The 21,633-nt window shown below is 38.7% G+C and overlaps 1 protein-coding gene across 1 annotated transcript in view; it reads left to right on the top strand.

Moving 5' to 3' along the window:
- The window catches only part of LOC136871935 (protein O-glucosyltransferase 2), a 172,703-nt gene that overhangs the window by 89,474 nt on the left and 61,596 nt on the right, over positions 1-21,633 (top strand). The window contains exons 4-5 of the mRNA XM_067145675.2: positions 2,768-3,015; positions 13,613-13,847. Of these exons, the coding sequence (XP_067001776.2) occupies positions 2,768-3,015; positions 13,613-13,847 (483 nt within the window). The remainder of the gene's footprint in view (positions 1-2,767; positions 3,016-13,612; positions 13,848-21,633) is intronic.

Genomic DNA, 21,633 nt, shown 5'->3' with positions numbered 1-21,633 from the left:
AAATGTTTGATTAATTTCAAAGTTCTTTGAAATCATTTAAGAAAAAACTAGATAAACAATTGATAGGATATCTGCCATCTGGACTACAGTCCTAAATACAGATCATTGATTGATTGACAGATATGCTGAATGTGAAGGTAGTTCATTTTGAGATGTACATGTGAACTTGTGTACAAAGAAGAGAAGAAACAGAATATGAACAAAAATTAGCCACGAATAAAAATAAATTAATGATTGTAAACTAATAAGAAAGTTACACAGTTGGGGTGGGGCATTTGAACTGTAAACCATACACTCGAGAGGCAGACAAAAAGTAACAGCCATAGCATGCTTCCTATGAGATGTTGCCAGATACTCAAATGCTCTCAAATGCTCAGATGCTCTTCTGATCCGTTAAAGATATAGACGTTCTGTTTTCAAATTCTTAAATTGTGTTATGGGGCTCCTAAGGAACTGTCCTATTCCTCTCAATCACATGTGTAATTACCGAGAAACAGGTAGCAACTTAATTTTTTTAAATCACCCAATAGAACAATTAAAAACAGAGTGACAAATTGAGTGACGTGTTTACTTTGCAAATAGGACAAGTACTTTTGCAAATACTGGGCACTAAGAAAAGAACAACACACAAAGAAGTGATTGATTCAGTGTACCCCAAAGAGGGTGAAACAAAAGAAGAAGAAGAAGAAGAAGAAGAAGAGGAAGAAACATCCCATTACAGTAAATATTGAAAATGCTCACCCTCTGCCTGTAGACTAGTGTTGTACCATGTGGTGATGCCTCCTTCATTCCGTAGAGCACAAGCACTGTTGAGAGAATACTCCAAGATAAATGGGAACCCTGACTTGCCCATCCACTCCAATATTCCTGACCTTCAGAGGAACCGGTTGAAATCTAGACATCCGCCAGTTAAGTTCGCTCAGAAGCTCACAGAAGGCAATTTCAACCCCTATGCCCAATGGAAGGAAGATTGGATCTCAGAAACAGGTGAACATCTCTGGCCTTTCTTCCCGACCTAATTCGAGGTCTGATTTCCCAAGAAGAACTTGGACCATCCTTAATAGGATTCGATGTGGTCATGGTGTCTGTGCTGCGTCCCTGTATAAATGGGGAAAGATACAATCCCCCGAGTGTGACTGTGGTGCTCCTTTTCAAACCATCGAACACATTGTAAAGGAGTGTAGCAGAATAGCCTACCCTGGAGATTGGTTTGATTTTATAGAGGCTAACACAGAGGCTCTAGAATGGATAACATCTTTAGACATTAAAATATAATGTACTTGCTTTCTTGTTTCTGTATATATGCCATAGGATAAATAAATAAATAAATAAATGTGGTGATATTCCAGTTCACTCTCTGCAATTCAGCCTCGTGAGTCTTCAAAATTTCGGTGTGAATTCTGTTTAAAAATCTACACAAAAATATGCTGTTCAACATGTAATTCAAAAGCCATGAAATACACTAAACCATTCAATTACTGCTGTATAAGAAGCAGTCGCAGTGTATGCAATCATCATCATCATCGTCATCATCAGTGTCCCACTCCAGTCGCCTGGGTGTGGTTACTGTATGCAAAATGGAAGCTTATTGCCGACTACCTGAAACTAGGACGTGTCTAGGCGAGCTATGTGGGTCGTGCAGCTATTGCATTATCTGGTCGCTGAGACATGGCACAGGGAATAAACGGCAACTTGACTGAGGCTCGCACTGTATATTATTTTGTATCATAAACACGTTTTCGAAAAGATGGTTTACCATGTTTTCCCCATTTTCACACCAGGAAAAATCTTGGTCTGTACCTTAATTAAGGCTATGACCACTTCCTTCCCAATCTTAACCCTTTCCCATCCTTGTGTCACCAAAAACCTTCGATGTGTTAGTGTACTCGCTTCGGCGGTACCACTAGGCAAAATAACAAACGTATTGTTGATAACCCTGGGGAAACTTGTGATACCCGAGGAATAGCATCACTCTTTGTATAGTTCGGCTAATTGGCTAGCATGCTAGCCTTAGGTCCAAGGGGTCCTGGATTCAATTCCTGGCCAGGTCATGGATTTTAACCTTCACTAGTCATTTCCTCTGGTCTGGTACTGGGTGTTTGTGCCTTCTTTGACATTAGATTTCTTCCTAAGGAGAACTCCATCCTCACAGATGCACTGGTTGCCCATGGGTGTCAACTCAAAATACCTGCACCAGGCCCCTCAGGAGGCCACATGTTATTATTACTGTTTCTATATTGGCTCTCAACATAAAGAAAACCTATATGCCTTGAACGATTTCACCCATTGTTGTCACCGACAGTAGTTTTGCCATATTCATGTTCTAGCTGGTAATTAAAGATGGCTTTAGTGGAGAATTTTCAACATGTTGATTTTTGTGTAACAGAACAAAATTTGAGCTTTTCACGCAAGTTATTTAATAGACTGTGTAATTGTTTTGATGTGATATGTTGTATATAAATTCACTATGTGGTTCAGTGATACAGAAGCTGTCTACCAGGTTATATTTTCACTATTGTTGTAAATTATATTTCTAAAAAGAAATTGTGTTTCCTGATACTTGCTTCAGAATACCAGCTGCCAGTTGCCATAAATTAAATGTTGTCATACCTTATCATAAGAAAACTAGGATATTTCACATAAGGAAAGCTATTGAAATGTTAATAAAATATGTATCTACTGGAAACGGATCTCTATTTTTATTGTGCTGAAGGCTGTATGTGTTGTTTTAGTCTTTCTCAGATCTTACTCGTATCTTCTTTATCAGGTTTACCGGAAGTGCTATGGGCGCTATGTTGGCTTTAAGATGTTCATGGATGCTATTCTACTCTCCTTGTCTCGTAAAGTGCACTTGCCAGACCTTGAAATGGTTGTAAATTTGGGAGACTGGCCTTTAGTACCAGTTAATCAGAAACCAATATTCCCTGTGTTCTCTTGGTGTGGTTCAGAGGATAGTTATGACATTGTTATGCCAACATATGATATAACAGAATCCTCCTTGGAAAATATGGGAAGGTAAACCAGTTTAATCAAATAAATTTTACAAAGTGAGTGTTTTTTGTTTTAAAAGCAGTACTTGGTTAATGATACTCAGTAGAGTTTTACTTATAGAATGAAAAAAATATGTTTTCCTCTTCTCTTTTATAAATATTTAATTTACATTTTTGAGATATGAACACATCAAATCTGTCTCCTTTTCTCGAATGGGAAATGTCTTTTTTAAGACACTATGTTAAGGACAGCAATACATCAATGTCTAGAAGAAAAAACTTGGATTAAAAGAAAATAAATTAAAATTACTTAAAATTTGAGTGAATGATTGTCACAGTTCCAAAGAAAAAATATGTCTTGCATCCATAGAAATATCAGTATTTTATACTTTGTGGCTTCACATTTTTTTTTTTTTTCACTTGAAGAAGAAGAAGATTAAGCCTTGGCCACTGAAAGGTAAATGTTGTAGATTTTTATTAAAATCCTACTATCAGGGAAGGCAACTAGAAAAACAAAAAAGTAACAGATCCTTCAACACTATCATTGGAAAATAATGTATTGACATATTTGAGAGAAGTGTTATTATGAGCCTTAAACTGTATTTTATATGCCAATAATTGCCTATGATCCCAAACGTGTTGCATGCTAGCGCATTAAGCTTGAAATTTTTATTTTGTCAGTTTTTCATATTTGTTACATAATCAAGCTCAGTAACATAACTTTTCTAGGCAAGAATGCAGATGTAACATATTAAGTAGATCAATGCTAAACAAAGTCAGAGTGAAAAAAAGAGGCAACTAGATTGCAGGCACTGTGGAGTAGATAGGTCAGAGTAGGAGGTGCTGTGGGCAGAGGTGAGAGGGCTTTATGATGGACAGATAGGTGAAAGGGAGTAGCCAAGACAGAGCTTTGTATTGCTCAGACTTGATTCTGCTTGGGATTTGAGAATAAACTGACATTGAATCTTGGTGACCCTCAGTGCAGCAAATGAGGCAGAGGTAAGTAATCCATTGATCTATCAACTTGTCTGATTCTTCTCGTCACAGTACACCTTCATCTTTGCCAGCTTTTTGCAATGCTTATTCACCAATAGGTGTGATAATCTAATTGTTTTTCCCCTTAAAATAACAACCACTAATGTATCTCAGAAAGAGCCATATTCTTTCTGCTTTCTTTACCATCTCAAAAGAATAACAGTCAAGACCTGACATTTTCTTCTTCGAATTTGTTCATCATTAAATATACAGTGACAGTTGTAGTATTCGAATTTTAAAATTTCATTTTGAGCATAAAGTTGCATAAATGATACCATAATTACAGTAAACTCGAAAAACATAGTCTAGCAAGCAGCAGTCAATTTTGAAGCATTTCCTACAAAAACGGGTAAATACTGTTGTAAGTAAACTCATCTTTTTTTTTGTATACATTTTGACGTGATTCTTTCAAAATATGCCAATAAATGCCTTTACTTTATACATATAGTCCATTGACTTCACTCGTTGAATTCTATGTTTGCTTAAAAAATTCAGATCTAGAGTGTATCCGTGCTGGCATCATCCACTCTTAAGGGATGGAGAAGGTTTACTTACTATCATTGATAAGATTCAGTGGAGTGGTATCAATTCATAATCATTATCATCATTCCATAAACTCAAAATGTGATGTCTATTGAATCTCAAATTCAAAAGATAGCTTTATCAGTTTCAGGGGATTAAAAGTAGAATAGTCCATAAAATCTCAAATAAATTGATTTGTGATTATCAGACCTTGCTAATATTGTCTATTAATTCTCTCAGGTTTAAACTCCAAGCCAGTGGTAAGTGGGATAAAAAGTCAGGTTTTAAGTTTCACCAAGTGGAAAAGTCCTCTCAGTTCTAATTACTGTATTGATTGGGTGGAAATACCTCACCGGGAATCAACATAAGTACCTAGGTGTTAGTATAAGGAAGATCTCATTGGGGGTAATCACATTAACAAAGTTATAAATAAAGGTTGCATATCTCTTTCTGTGGTTGTAAGGGTATTTAGGGGTTGTAGTAAGGATGTGTAAGTAACTGGTAAAACTCCAGTTAGAGTATGGTTCTAGTGTATGGAACCCACAGCAGGATTACTTGATATGAGAACTGGAAATGATCTAAAGGAAAGTAGCATGATTTGTTCTGGGTGATTTCTGACAAAAGAGTAGTGTTATGAAAATGTTGAAACTTTGGTCTGGGTAGACTTAGGAGTAAGGAGAAGAGCTACTCGACTGAGCAATATGTTCTGAGCTGTCATTGGAGAGATAGCATAGAACAACAATAGTAGATGGATAAGCTTGAATGGAACTTAAGGAAAGATCATAATATGAAGATAAAGCTAGAATTCAAGAAGACAGATTGGGGCAGATATTTGTTTATAGGAGGAGGAATTAGAGATTGGACTAATTTATCAAGGGAAATGTTCTATAAGTTCTTTGAAATCTTTGAAATCATTTTAGAAAAGACTATGTAAACAATTGATAGGGAATTTGCTACCTGGGCAACAGCCCTTAATGCAGATTGATGATGATGATGATGATGATGATGATGATGATGATGATGATGATTATTGCTGTTATTATTTCAATTAAGTTGTTTCTTTTTTCAAGTATAATACTGTTTCCATGTTTTCTTTTTCAGGTAGTTTATAAATTTATTACTCAGAATTAGTTTTGGCAGACTGAAAACCCTAACAGCTGTGAAAAATGAAAAAATTGTGGTTTTCCTCAATTTTTTCACACACAAAAAGAAGTACTGTAATTTGTTTTCCATTATACTGTGTATCGCCAAACCCAATGAGTAACAGTGTTATTAGCTGGCAGTCTCTCTGTATAGAAATCTTGATTAACCCTTTCCTGCCCTAAGCGCCCGACTGTACACTTAGCCTTCCGGTCCTTAGCGCCCGAAAGCGCCCGGCTGCATTAACTGCACACGTCTGCGATCTATGTGATAGTTTTGTATTTTTTCGGCATTGAAGTGTTTATAAGGCATTTATGGACATGCTGTACAATCTACAAGGCTTAGGAAATGAAAGAAGTGTGATAATTTGTCTTGAAGTTGCCTAGGGAATGGCCTTGAACTTCCGCGAGCACGGGTCAGCTGGTTCGTTCGTAAAAATGGCGGGATTGAATACTGCGGATATTGAAACTGAGCTGAATATAGACGAAGAAAGTGGCACAGAATCGTTGAGTAGCGGTGGGAGGTGAATTTTTGTGAGTGAATAACATATCAACGAAGATAATTTTAGTGTTTGATTTAAGTTTAAACGGATATTGAGAAATCAGACTTCAATGGCGATGCCGCGGCATTTCAGGTAAAACAAACATTCCATTTCGTTACTCCGAATTATTATAAGGATGATGTTAAACCTGTCCATAATTTCGAAGGAGTGTTACGAGAATTAGATTATTTTTTACATATGTTAGGAGAAGACAAACTATTCAGTGACATGGCCAGTTGCATACATATCAATGCAGCATTCAAACAGGCACATTCCAGTAAGATAGGTGCAGGATGGGAAGATACTTGCTCAGTGAAAAAAAAAAATCATGTTTTGAGGGATTCAGACAACATGAGAATGTGACAAATACAGCCTACCTCTGTGTCGAGTATCATCAGTAGTGGGTGGAAGGTGTGAACCAACAACCTTATGTCTCAATGAATAGAGAAATGGATGTGATGGGATGTTTTGTAATATTTTTGAAAAATTGAATACATTGTGATCAATAGTTTGTATTAACATTTGCTGAAAGAATATGCTCTGCTTCAATTTTTCCTAAATAATTGGTTGAAACTTCGGGATAAGTGGAGTGAAAATGAGGGTGGGAAACGGTTAATTACTCATGACTTATCAGGGTATTATTTAGACATTTGTCATGGTTCTGTACTCAGTTTTGTTGTTGTTGTTGCAAAAATTCAACTTGTTTTTGTATCAATCACCAGTACTCTCACACAATCTCTCAAGACTGCAATTTGCTGTTGCCTATGGATATGAATTATATTGAATGTTGCTTCAGCTTCCTGCGGAAGCCATTGTATCTATCAAAGACTCATAGTAATCATGTAACTAATGTGAGGCACAATATGAGGCTGGCCTTTCTTATGTGAAAACATACTGGACCCATAATTCTACGATGAGAAAAATATTTTTTTTATTTTTCTCAATATTTATTTCAAATCAACAAGCTACTTTTATTTTTGAGGGCAGCCATGTTGCGCTCCTAGAGCCTCGATGTCGCGTGGGAAAGATGTCACCCGCGGCAAGCTCGTGAAATACCGTGACACCTCGGTGGACTTCGAGTGCCCGATAATTCTTTAAATTCACGGAATTCTGCGTGACGAGAGATTTTGGCAATACAGTATATAAAGAAATAAATAATCTAAATTATTCTTACACCCTACGTGAAGACAGAGCCCCCAGGGTAAAACATAAATGCAGTTAAGCCTAAGTACAAATCAGCGTCAGATCCGAGGACTAGCTCCACGTGCCAAGGTCAATGGATGAAGAAAACCCGCGAAACGCCCGGGCAGAAATAATTCATTTCACCTGTTGCAAGTGTGGTAAAATTATGAGATTAACATCTAAAATAATCACAAGTCTGTCCGGAATTCTGGAACAAGTTTCATGAAAATCGGTCTATTGGATGCGAAATTAGCAGATTACGCAATCAAGCTTAGTAGTGTGTGTAGCGTCCCTCATAAGACTATAAAAGGAACCCCCCACTGCATATTTTTCAGTGTCGATCTGGTTTTTGAAGCGGCGGTAGCTTACGCCCGTCGTCAGCAGAAAATTGTACGAGATTGATCTATGAATAACTTAGTACATGGTCGTGGCTGAGGTCCACATCTTCTGTTAGAGAGGGAAGGTGATAGAAATTTTTCTGAACTTTTTGCCGACAAACTGTGAAAGCATAGGCGTCTGTTAAAGTACACAGCAGATTTTATTGTATCACCTCATGTGCGTTTGAAAGTGGTAAGAGAGTTGGGAAGCTAGTCAGAGTAGTTCTGATTTCGTTATCTGTTGAGCACCTGTTATGTTGGAGTGACAGAGAGACAACTCTGGGAAGAAAACAGACAGTCGCAGTTGACTGCAGAACGAGGGAGGTTTGTGGTACAAATTATAACGAGGAAAGTGTGTGATTTGTGTTGTAATTCAATATCGTGTGAAAAGGCAGTGTTTGTAAGATTGACATGTTGGAGAAGATGATGTTATTTGTACCAATGTACGGCTAAAGGCACGAGGTCATCTGGCGACAATGTAGCCAGAATACTGGGGATGACGCCATTTGCAGGTCTGTCTATATTTGTATTATGTTGTAGTTAGATTTTATTGTTTGTCCCAACGAATTTTTCAAGATGATTGTAGGGTTGATATTTGTAATTATCAGGTGAAAAGTGTTATAATTTTGGTCAGCGTGTGAAAATTTTAGTTTGTAAATTTCACGTCAAGAAACTGTAAAATGCGATGTTTAAATCTGGTGTTAATGTTTTATGAGATATTGTCCGAAGTGAGGAAAATTAGGAAAGCTATAATGGTAAAATAGTCGTGGCGAATGTCTTAATTTCAAATATCAGTTGAATTCAGAAATGTTTGTCGATAATAATAATAATAATAATAATAATAATAATAATAATAATAATAATAACAATAATAATAATAATAAGGTCTACCGCGGGATAAAGAAATTTTTCTATGTTAAAAGTGCATTTAACCAGTATATTTTACAAGGATCGCAGGCATTTAGATAATTCCAGTGAAATTTGATAGAGTTATATTTATTCATGGGAAGTAAAATTTTGTGACATCGTGTATATCGATGATACGGAAAATCGCGGTGTGTTCTGGTATTCTCGAGGTCCGAAAGTGTAGTAACAGTAAAATAAAGAGGTGCATTTTATAATGGTTGTTGTTTTCACAAGAGGATTGAAATATGAAAAGGGTCTTGGAAATATAAGAAAAATGGATTGGCAGCGAAGAATTTATATATGTGGAAAAGAGAGGGATAGGAATACTAAAGATGAAAGGGAGCCTGGATTTTAAGTGATACCGCTGGGATAAGGCGAGGAGAATGAGTTGTGAGACAGGCTGTATTGTGGCAGGCTGTAGTGTTTTCCACTACCAATCCGAAATTTGAGACGACTACTGTGTGAGGCACCATAGATTTCTAGTAAGATCCCAAGTGAAAACGACTCTAGTAAAGGTTAAAAATCTTGGTAGTAAAAGTCAAGTGACTAGTTGCGTAAAGCCCGTATGAATATTAAGATAATGTGACCTCAAGGATAAAAGAGCATTTAGAATACATGATTGGTGTTGTATTGAATTTCGTTTCACTAGATATGTCATTGATATAAATATTTGGAATTGACGGTAGGTGATTTGAGAGTTTCCAATGCGGTAGTGATGATTATTATTTTGAATACATCCACTAAATGGTAGACGTGTGTTGGGAATTATCATTTCTTCCGTAAAACTTCATTGCACAGGCTGAGATTGTGTTTGAGTTGGAGAATTGTTCGTCACGTATATTTATTTTCGAGTTCACGTATTGTAACGAGATAGAGACTTACTGCATTTTTCGACTTGCGTTCGTTTAATAGTAAGAGACGTTGTTCCATTGTGTGTTATTAGTTTGACCAGGTTTATCATTGAAGCTATGTCAGAGTTTGTTTGAAATTGATAGTTCGCCTGATAGGCTAGGGGATGCGTATTACGACCCATTTTTACGCCCGACCATAGATTTAGGACGTCACATGTTATCCTTGGAGTTATTGATGATGAGACGTTCTAGTTCACGCCCGACGATAGAATTTGGAAGGTATCATGTACATAGAGATTAGTGTTAGGATGTACAGATTTTAAGTGAGCCCGACGATAGGTCTGGGATGTCAGCTGTACATACTCAAGTCTCAGATTAGATGTTTCTTTTGTTTTTGCGAAGTGACCTGGGCGAAGGTAGCATCTACAGTAAAATATGAAATATGAAGAGGGTTAGATCGGTAATAATGAGGCCAATTAGTGCGTAGCTCCAACAGCTGGAAGGTGTTCCCTAAGATAACGGGGCCGCTATCGGCGAATGAGGGTTGCCCAAATATTGGATATCGACCTGATGGAGATTAAATATTTTACTGTAATTCTCCGTGCGTGTTGAGTTTGAATGACTTCGTTATTTTATTTTATTTTATGGACTTAATTGTTTTGTCGTTCTGACGTCCGTCTTATTTTGATAGTGTGCAAATTGACACTCAATGTATTAGTGTGAGACTTGAGCTGCGAATGCGGTTTTGATTCGTCAGCCAGTAGTATTATTTTATTTTCAATCGTTGTCGTTCTTTCACTTTTATATGTAGTTGAATTCGATTAAGTGATCACTTTATAGGTAGTGTGTTGGGACAAACAATAAGTAGATGGATCTGTAATGGTAGTCATTGTTTTCAAAGGAAAGAATTCCTTAAAGTTGTAGTATTTTTCAATGTGGACTGGTAATTTTATTAAACGTAACATAACCATTTCTAACCTGAAAATCGGTTTGATAATAATACTTTTCAAGTGATTTACCACTTTTTAATTAACTTCAGTGTTTGGCATTTTTTTTAAATGCGTGATGAATAAGTGTTTCCTGCATTTCGCAGTTTTGTTCCTTCAGAACGACGTAACGTAAGATCCTCGCGGATCATGTTGTTGTTGTTGGTTCCTTCCGAACAGCTGTTTGGGTGATGCACATTTAGCATCGGGATTACCTTATCACTTAAGGGTGTCATGAATGACAAATACATGGTGGAATTTTATTTCAATTGTGAATGATGCTGTTAACTCGTAATGAACACCATGCTTTCCCATAATATTTCGCAACCTATCCAAAGCAACTGATAGTCAATTTGGTTCGATTAAGGGTCCATTCGGCGGGTGTTCCGTATCCGTAAAGGGTATTCGACTGGTGGATAACCTTAATCAAGCGTTCTACTTGTTGAAAGTCAGATTTTCCACGGATCGTGTGGATAATTCTCAGTTCTCGTTTGGAGTAATAGGTGCCTGGTTTCAGGTCTTTCCTTTTTCAGTTTTTCAGTTTCACTGTCCACTAATTTATTAATTTCTCCAAAGCAACTCTTCGATATCGTGAGAAATAAATCAACGCTATGCAATGTGACTGCGTTTGAAACATTCAATAATTAATGATTTATAATTTTTTTATTTCAAGGATTTATATTAAAATAATAATGTTGTCGTGCCATTTCGATTTAATAAAAGTTAGTAAGCACATATTTGCTCCTCATTTCAAGTAGTTAGGCTCTCTTCTGAACCCCATCGTTTGGTTAAGATCGTGACCAAATTTATTCCCACAACAACCCATGATTTAAGAGTTCTATATTGTTCTACTGTAGCAGACGTGGCCGACCAACGATGGAATGGTAAGTTCAAGGGTTCAGTACATCTATTTCTTTCCCCTTATATTGACTCCTGTGGTTGGGAATGGTAGAATAACATCAACAGTATTCCCTGCCTGTCATAAGAGGCAACTAAGTGGTTAAGTGTAAGAGAGGACTTCGAGCCCCAACTTTGCCACTGTAAAAAAAGGCAAATAAATAAATAAATAAATAAATAAAAGGAGCTGCAAAGGCTCTGAACTTGCGATCATGGGTTGGTGACCACAAAGCCCTTCGCTGAGTCAAATAATTGCTTCCACTTACTTGTGCCAGGCTCCTCAATTTCGTCTATACTATATGACCTCTCTTGGTCAACTCTTGTTCTTTTCCATCCCCGGCGGTATTAGGTTTGTGAAACCTAGGGAGTCTTTCATTTTCACAGCCTTCATGGCCCTCGTCTTTCTTTGGCCGATAGCTTCAATTTTTGAAGTGTTCGACCCCTTTGTAACGTGCTTCCTTTAAACGCAAGAAAAAATTGTTCTCTACCTGCTTTACATGCTCGTACCATCATCATCTTCACCTTCCTGCCACTGAGCATGTTGAGCTTCCATTGGCTTCTCTCACCATGTGACTAGTGACATCATCAAACTTTCTTGAAGCGGCTCCATGCTTCCACTGTTCTAGGACATTCCATCTGTCCTCCTATAAATATGTCATCTGTTTCCCTCAAAAATCAGAACGCCTTCGATAGTGGTCTGGTGTGGAGGGCTTTCAGCAAGACGTGCGTGTTTGAGCATATACTTTTTCTTTTATTTCCGTCCATCTGGAATTCTTCATTGTGTGATGCTGGGTGACCAAGTGTTATGTTTGTTGGAGCATTGAACTTAGGGAGTTTGTCTCCCGTTTTGCCCTACTTTTTATCCATTTCCTTATCTTGTATTATGTTTGCTGTTCAATGATGAGAACTTAGTCTTTTATTGTTCAAAAACTATTCTGGTAGAAGACATACTGCGCAAACATGTGGACAATGACTTTTTCTCTATTTCACTACAGCAAATCTTAATTAATGAACTGTGCTTCATTGCTTCCTTTTTGCTTCATTTGAATAAAACGCTGATGCAGGATTCGATCTCCCTCCTTCCCTTCCCCTTTTCCTGTTCCTGACTTTCTAGGTAATTTTTTTTTAGATACGCATCTCCGCTAGTAGGAAATGTTTTAACTAACACGTTGGTGTTGTAATTTTTTTTGTGGCCGATTTGATTCTTTCTGTAACCTTCTTTGTGAACGTTCAATTCTATTTTCAACACATCTTGTTCTCTTAATGTTATTAATTTTGTTACTGTCTGTTGACATCAAAATACATGTTATCATTTGTTGTTGGAATTCTTGCATATTTTCTTTATAACCACTTTTTTCTGTGCCTACCATGCCCCCCTCCCCCCTCTGGGTCCTCAGCACTTTCTCTGCTGTTGTGTACTGCATCGCCGTTTTGAATGACGGAGCATGGCATGCTCATGGATCTTGGACGTGCGTGTTGGAAAGTGCAATCTCAGATGATCTTCCGAATTTTACTTAACGTACTAAATTACTTAGCATTGCTAAAATATGTATCACCTTCCATTTTTTCCCTCTGATTAGTGTTAATAGAGGATGGTTGTCTGGTTGAATTCCTCTTAAAGCAGTATATTGCAGACAGAGTATGCCTGTTGATTGTAACACTGCTCAAGTTCTGTCAAATTTTGCCTAAGCAAGGTAGCTTTTCCTACGGTAAATTTCATGGCATTGAGAATAATCTTGAATTATTTTATAACTTGGAAATTTTTTAACAGTTGCTTCTACAACTTTAGATTATATTGCACTTCGTAATGCCTTTGTCTTTCCATATTGTTTTAAGAGTAATTTACTCTACTCATGTGTTGTGCTTTCTGATGATTACAAGTAGAAGCATGTCAGAAGTATTTGTTGGAGAAATCTTAGTTTCTTCAAAGATATGATATCACTTAAAAATCAAAATATTAGTTCTTCTGTATCTGCAACAGTTTGCGTAAAGAAATTAAAGAGCATGCATAGAACAGAGTTTTTTGATTTGAATTCAGTGTTGTCTTACCCAATAGGTCTTTTTGAATCATAATGTGAAATACTTACACTAACAAAAAATGAAAGCCATTAATTATATTGTATTTTTTGTAATCATTTTCTAAAATTTTGTTCTACAGATGAATTTTCTCTCTTATTGTTTTCAGAGTGATGGTAGACATGCTCTCAGTGCAAGGAAATATTGGCAAGCGCTGGAATGAAAAAATTGAAAAAGCATTTTGGAGAGGAAGAGACTCTCGAAGAGAAAGACTGCAGTTAGTAGATATAGCACGAGAACACCCTGATCTCTTTAATGCTTCGCTTGTTAATTTCTTCTTTTTTGTAGATGCTGAAAAAACTTATGGGAAGGAAAAATATATGTCATTCTTCAAATTTTTTGATGTAAGTAGATGATAGATTTAAGAATGCTGTAGACATTTTCTCTCCATTATTGCTGCTAAGTCAGTCAGCTGTTGTATAGTTTTGTAATTGCCTTTTTTCTGTGCCAGTCATACTATTTTCACCCATTGGTTCAACTTCTCAGACTCAGTCACGAGCGAGACAGCGGGAAGTGCAGACGTGAGAGTGAGCTGAGGAGTGCAAGATGGGAGTAACGCTACAGCAATACAGGCTAAGAATTGGAAGACAGCATTTTGCAAGGTGGTGTTGGCAGAGAGGTGGAGCAGAGAGAGGGAGAGAAATGAGTGGTTCTAAAGGACTGTTGGAAATTATGTTGTGCGTGACGGTTATTGCGACGTTGCTGGTGGTAGGAGGTGTAGAAAAGAACCCGGATCCAAATCAGGGACCATTCGGGTGGGAGGAACTTGAAGAGATCAAGAGAGTGGTGAAGGAAGTGAGCAAGGGGGAAGAAATATAGGAAATGATGCAGGAACACCGGGGAACCCAAATGAAGGAGATGAAGGACTTAAAAAATGTTTATAAAAGAATAAATTGGAGTGGTAAATGACAAGTTAGTGATAGAAGATGAGGTAGGGAGTTTGAAAAAGAAGGTGTTGGTACTGGAAGAAGAATTGACAGCAATGAAAAGAGAAGCGAGGCTAGCGAGAAACGAATCAGCAAGAAAAAATGTGTTCGTGTATGGTGTTCCAGAGGAAGGAATAGAATCAAAAGTGGAGTTAGTGTTGAGAGTGGTGGACATAGTTTCGAATAAAATGAAGATGAACTTCTCTGACGTGGATATAGATGACATATATAGAGTAGGAAGGAACAAGGGACATAGGCCAGTGAAGATAAGATTAATTTCAACCCTGGTGGCTGATATAAATCTGAGGAATGCAGAAAATTTGAAAGGACCGAACATTTATTTGAAGGCTGAGACAGATAAAGAGGACAGGATTTGGTTGGAGATCTTAAAGCGGCATATGTGGAGGGCTAGAGCGCAGGGATTGCGAGCCAAGATAGTGGGGAGGTGTTTGGTGACTGCAAGCAGAAATTGGACCCGATCGTGGGCACAGGAGGAACTGCTGAGGATGGAAAAATGTGAGGAGGAAATGATTTGCAGAAATCGAGAGCAGGATGTCATCAGTGGGGAGAAGGAAGATAGAAGACGGGACTGTGATGTCAGCAGCCAGGTGGCGGGGATAACAGAGACCTTGGTGAGTCAGAACAACGAAAGCATAGAGGGGGAGGAAATAAATAACTAGAGATGGTGATAGGGGTGCTGAATATTGAAGGGTTGATGGGGAAGTTAGGGAATAGGAAAATTGTGGACTTAGTGAAAGATTTTGAGATAATTGCTCTAGTGGAGACGTGGTTAGGGAAAGGGATTGAAATTACATGGGACGGTTATAGAGTAGTTAACGTGATAAGGAAAAAAATAGGAAAGAGGGGTAGAAACCCAGGGGGCATAGTAGTTTTAATAAGAAATGAAGTAGCTTAGTGGGTGGAGATGTTACAGAGTAGGGTAGAGGAGGTAGTGTGGTTGAGAATAAAAATGGGGAAGGGAGCATCGGAGGCAATTTGTCTGGCCCTGCTTTATAACCATCCTAAGGATTCAATTTATGCAAATAAACATTTCTTTGATGAATTGATTGAAGAAATAAACACAGTGAAAGGGATGTATGTAGAAGATGGGATGATTTTATTGGGGGATTGGAATGCGAGAGGAGCATTAGAGTACCCGTGTATGGGAAAGAAGTACAAGCAGGCGGGGGGCTGCAAAGAAAGAGTAAGGATAATGGTGTAAATAATTATGGAGAAATGTTATTAGAGTTATGTGCTATAGAACATTTATTTATTTTAAATGGGTGGATGAAGGGAGATAGTAGGGGAGACTTGATGTATATTACAACAAATGGAGGGAGTGTAGTGGATATAGGAATAAGCTCAGAGATAGCGTTAGGGAGAATAATAAGTTTTGAGGTGTTAGAATGTGGGTTAACTCATCATATGCCTATTAAAATAAAATTGAGAACTGCGGTTGTTGATGAGAAGGGCAAGCTGGAGAAAAGGAGGAAGAGAGATATAGGAATGGAGGATGGAAGTATGTCTGGGATGATACTGCAAAAGAGAAATTGAGACGGGATTTGAAAGGGGGGAGAAATATTAAGGGTAGAAATTGAAAGGGCGGTAGAAGTAAAAGATATGGATAGGTTGTTAGAATTAATAGAGCTCCCTGTTTGGAGGGTGGGAAAGAAAGTGAGGGAGAAGGGTAGAGGGAATAAAAACCAAATTAATGGGTGGTTTGATGAAGACTGTAGGAGGAAAGGAGAGGTTGTAATGAGAGCTCTAACGGAGCTTAGGAAGGAGGGGAAGCAAGAAAAAAGGAAGGGATATTGTAATTTAAGAAGGGAATATAAGGAGGTATTGAATGAGAAGAAAAGAGGGTGGAAGGAGGTGGAAGATGAAAAAATAAATAGATATTATAGAGAGAAGAAATTTGAAAGGATATGGGAGTCTATAAACAAGATTAGAAGAACGAAACCGAAGGGGAAGGGGGGATAAAATAGGAGAAAACGTGTGGGTTAGGCATTTTAAAAGGCTTTTAGGAGGAGAGGGAAATTCGGGTAGGGAAATAGGCAAGGTATATGTAGGAAGAGAATTGGAAATAGGAATCCAGATATTGGATGAGGAGATAACAAGGCAGGAAGTAATGAGAGTAATAAATAATGCAAGACCCAAGGCAGCAGGAGGTGTGAATGGTACTTCCAATAGTGTGTAGAAGGAGGTTGGGGAAAATAAACCGATGTTGAAGGGGATTGTCAAATTTTTTAATAGGTTGCTGGAAATAGAGAAATTTCCGAGGGAATAGAGGAAGGGGGTATTATGACCAATTTATAAAAATAAAGGAGCTAGTAGCGATCCTAACAACTATAGAGGAATTACACTCTTAGATGCGTTGTCAAAGGTGTATACAGGGGTTTTGGCGAATAGGATAAAAAATTGAGTGGAACAGCATGGGAGGATATTTGAGTTTCAAAGTGAATTTAGGAAAGGAAGGAACACAGTCGATAATGTTTGGATTCTGGACACCTTGATTACAAAGTATGTGAGGATAGCAGGGTGTAAATTATATGTAGCAGCGATTGATTTGAAAAAGCTTTTGATACGGTCAGTAGGGAAGCGCTATTTATGATATTAAGGGAGGTTGGAATGTCGAAGAAAATAAGGGGGGTGGGGGGCAGTAGAAGGAATATTAAGATGAAGTGTTTGTGATGATCAAATTGCAGGGTGGAAGGATGAGTAAGTGTTTTGAGTCAAAGAGAGGGGTGAGACAAGGGTGTAAGCTATTCCCGATATCATTTATTTTATTTATAAATAATATTGTAGAGGGCCATGGGGGAGAGAGATGGCAATGTCCTTGGATAGGGAAAATGGAGGTTCCAGGGTTGCTATTCGCTGATGACTTATTGATTTTGGTATTGACGGCAAGAGGATTCCAAAAAGGGTTAGACAAAGTAGTTGAGAATACTAGGAAGTGGTTTCTCAGGGTAAACGTAAGAAAGACTCAGATAATGGTTTATAGGAAAAGGGGTGGGAGGAAGAATAAGGAAGTCTGGAAGCTAGAACAGGAAGAAATTAGACCAGAGGAAAAAATTGAGTATCTAGGTGTAATAATTAGTAAGAATGGCTCTTGGAAAGAACAGTATAGGAGGGCTAAATTAAAGGGAAGAAGAGCGCTTGTGGGGGTGGGGGTATTAGAAAAGAAATTCCCAGATGTTAAGTACAAAATTCAGAAAATGGTTTTTAAATCACTGGTAATGGATAAAATGCTATTTGGGGTGGAAGTATGGGGGATGGAGGGGGGGCAGGAGTGAACTAAACCAGGTAGTGGCAAAATTTAGTAAGATCATGATGAGCCTGCCGAACTGCACAGCCAATGCGGGTGCCAGATTAGCGTGTAAAGAATCGATGTAGGTTGAAATAGCTAAGAGGGTGTTCAAGTATTGGATTAGAATGGAGGAAGGGAATGGTGGGTTATTATTACAAGAAGCGTTTAGATTTCAGAAAGATATGGTGAATGAAGGTTACTGGGTGAATAAGTGCAAAATAATGTTACAAAATATTGGATTGGGGGTATATGGGGATGGTTGGGGGGGGGGGGGACTAGCAATAAGGAAGACTACTAGATATAGAGACAGAGTTTAATAAGTGAATGTAGAGAGAGAGTTTCTTTTTCAGTATTAAATTGGTGGAAGTAATAAACCTGAAAACTGAGTTTGAGGGTAGAAGGTATAAGAGAGGTTTGTATTGGTGGGTATTAGGAGTTCCGAGAAATAGGGGATAGCTAGGAAGTGAGAATGAAGATAGATGTGTATTATGTGGAGGGAGGTGGACGGACCTGCATATATTCAATCAATGTCAAGCTTTGGAGAAGATAAAGATTAAAATACTAAGTAAGAAGGAGGTGGATAAGGTTGGGAAAATTTATAAGATGACATCTTGGTTATGTAGAGATTGGGAGAAAGGAATAAGTATAGCGAAATTCTTAAATGTGGCTAGAGCAGATTTTTAAAGAAACTGAGGGAATAACAGGGGTTGTTCAGATAAAGTGGTGTGATGCTGGGGGGGGGCATTCTGTTCAGAGGAATGGTTATCCGCCCTGAGCAGATGCGGGTAGGATATCATGGTGACCATGATATCAGAGGAGAGGGCTGTAGTGTTCGGGGAAGTGGGGAGAGCACCTTGCCCTGTTGAATGGTGATCCTCCTGGGGCAAGTTGTTGTGAAGTAGGTCGAGGAGGAGTAGTTGGGGAGTGTGTATGACATGTAAGGTATGAGTAATACGAGAGTAGATGTTTTTATGAAAAGAGTATGTAACAAAGGAAAGCCTGAGAAAATTAGGAAGGAGTGGATAAAAGGGGAGGTTGAGTAGGCTCTGAGGGTAGTGTAAATAGAAGAAGTTGGAATATAGTTTATCGTTGATGGCTGAAATGACACTTAGTTAGAAGCTAGTGAATAAAAGTTGTGATAAGACTGAGTGTAATTGTCTTGGAATGGAAAACTGTTTGTTTTTAAGTGAGTTGTGGAAGAAAATTAGATTGTTCAGGTGTGTATGTGTTGAGGAGGGAGGATAAAGTAGGTGTATGTAATAGTAATTAAGGTAGATTAAGTGGGTAGTTTACTTACGGAGAAAATATTGGCAGTATGGAGTTAAATTGTTTTAGGTGCGTTGATGAGGGATGTAGAATGATTAATAGTTGATGTTTAAATCTTAAGTTTAATAAGATGGATAGAACTGGGAGAAGACTGAGTGAATAAACTGTTTGGGTAAGAAAACTGTTTGATGTGTGTAAGTGTGGGGCTGTAGATTATTGGATGTTTAGGTGAAAGCCATAAGTTAAACATGAGGGGAATAACTGTGAGATGACGGAGTGAACGTACCGACTTGGAATGGAAAACTGTTTTGTATGTGTGTAAGTGCGGTGTGGTTGAAAATTGTGAAAGTATGTTATGGAGAGTTAGAAAAAATAAACAGTTATGTTAATGTGAGATGGAGCTTGCGGGAATAGCGCGAGTGAGGAGAGCGTGACGTATCAAGGGAAGAGGGAGGGGTGGACCTGACCCATCCCAAGGAAGTTAGGCTTAAGCATGTCTGTAGGTGAAGAAAAAGGAAAGGAAGTGCGCTGACAATGGATCAGAGTAGGCGTGATGTGCACATCGGGCGAAAGAGTGTGGCAGGCGCCTGATGGTCTGGTTTCTGCCACAGGTGGCTTGCCACGCAAGAGAAGGAAGGAAACAGATTGTCAGCAATGGCTGATGAGATATGGTATCCATTCTCACGTGGCGAGTCTGGTGGCGGCGTCAAAGGGTTGGTTGGCTTGTGTTCCTTACCGGGGCTGACACCGCGACCAGCCTACTATATATTTTTTAAAATTTGATTTTCAGTTTTATTTATCTTTTTTAATTAGGATTTTTCCTTGCCCTTACTACTATTAATAATAGCAACAACACAGTATGAAGAACTGAATTGAAATAGGCATGTGGTCCTTAGCAGGCTTCATTGGAAAGAATAATAATAATAATAATAATAATAATAATAATAAGGTGGTGGGTTCGAGTTGGGTGATTAAGGTAGTTTGTAGTGTGGTGGCACCCTACTTTTGTGCTGGCTATCCGCACACGTGGGATGATACGGAGTAGATGTAGAGGTAGTTAATCTAGTTGAGTAGTTTCAGGAGAGATGTAGTGGTGATTTTATCTTTCTGTCTTTATTACCTGTAAGCCGATGGTGTATACTAGAGTGGGCAATAAAGATATGTATGTAAAAAAAAAAAAAACTTCTCAGGCTGAGCATTTTGCTACAAAGAGAACCAGGGTTATGTTATACATCCATGATTCAAATTCTGCCCCAAGTAACTTGTTGAATTTCTCCCACAGGTTTTCCGTACTTACTGAGGGAGATTCTGGGGATGACAAAAGAGTTGTTGAACACAAACATAACATACATTATGCTTTCTTAGAAGTAAACTACACTAGTGTCCAAAAGTTAAGCATAATCACTAAACGAGGCCATACTGCCTAGGAATGTCAGACGGACTGCTGAACAAACGGAAGCTGAATCACACACCATATGTCACACAACTTGTCCACAAAAAAAAAAAAAAAAAAAAAAAAAAAAAAAAAAAAAAAAAAAAAAAACCGGTGTCAGAAAGGTTCTGATAGCTAAGGTACGCCTTTGACAACAACTAACAAAACTTGGCAATGTCTTCCACAACAAAATATGCAGTTAATAGGGTGTATGGTTACCCCTAATGGCCACACATGCTTCGCAGTGATGTGGCATGCTCTCTATCAGATGGTCCAAGAACTCTTGTGGCATTCGATCCCATTCCTCTGAAAGGGCAATGCGAAGGTCTTGGAGGGTCCTTGGTGGAGGCTGACAGGATGAAATTTGCCTCCCCAGTGGAGGCTGACGGGATGCAATTCGCCTTCCCAATGCATTCCAGGCATGTTCTATAGGATTCATATCTGCAAACCTCGCTGGTCAATCCATGCGATGAATGTCTTCCCCAGCCAAAAATTCATCCAACAGAGCAGCGCGGTGCGGTCGGGCATTATCATCCATTAAGAGGAAGTCTGGACCAACCGCACCTCTGCAGAGTCGAACATGTGGTCTCAGTACCTCATCCCTGTATCTCCGAGCGTTAACAGTGTTTCTCGGACCACGCATGAAGATGTGCAGGTCCGTACGGGCATTCAACATGATGCCGCTCCACACCATGACGCCACCACCACAATACTGGTTCCGTTCCTCGATATTCCTGTGGTTGTATCAGCTACCTGGTTCTCTCCAGATTAATGTGTGACGGGAATTGTTCTGCAAACCGAAGCGGGATTAATCTGTGAAGAGCACATGCCTCCATTCATTCATGGTCCAGTTTCAATGTGGACGGCTCCACAGTAAATGGGTTCGTCTCTGTGCTGGAGTGAGCGGGGTGCATACCGCTGGACGTCAGGCAAACAGCCCTGCTATTCTGAGCCTCCGGTACACAGTTTGCTGGGAAACAGCAACCCCTGAGACGGCTGCAAACTCTGCCGACAATTGTCTTGCAGGTGCACTCCGATTTTGTCGGGCGTTTAAGGCCGGATATCAGTCCTGCTGTATGGTGGTTACCCTTGGTCAACCTGGTACTGGCCTACGACTAACATCTCCTGTGTCTTGAAATCATCTCCAAAGCCTGGAAATGACACTTGGTGGCACATTCAAGGATACGGCGACTTCGGTC

Source organism: Anabrus simplex, chromosome 4 (genome assembly GCF_040414725.1).
Source record: "Anabrus simplex isolate iqAnaSimp1 chromosome 4, ASM4041472v1, whole genome shotgun sequence".
NCBI lineage: Eukaryota > Metazoa > Arthropoda > Insecta > Orthoptera > Tettigoniidae > Anabrus > Anabrus simplex.
Note: the sequence above shows the minus strand (reverse complement) of the source record. Positions and strands in the feature narration are given on the sequence as shown.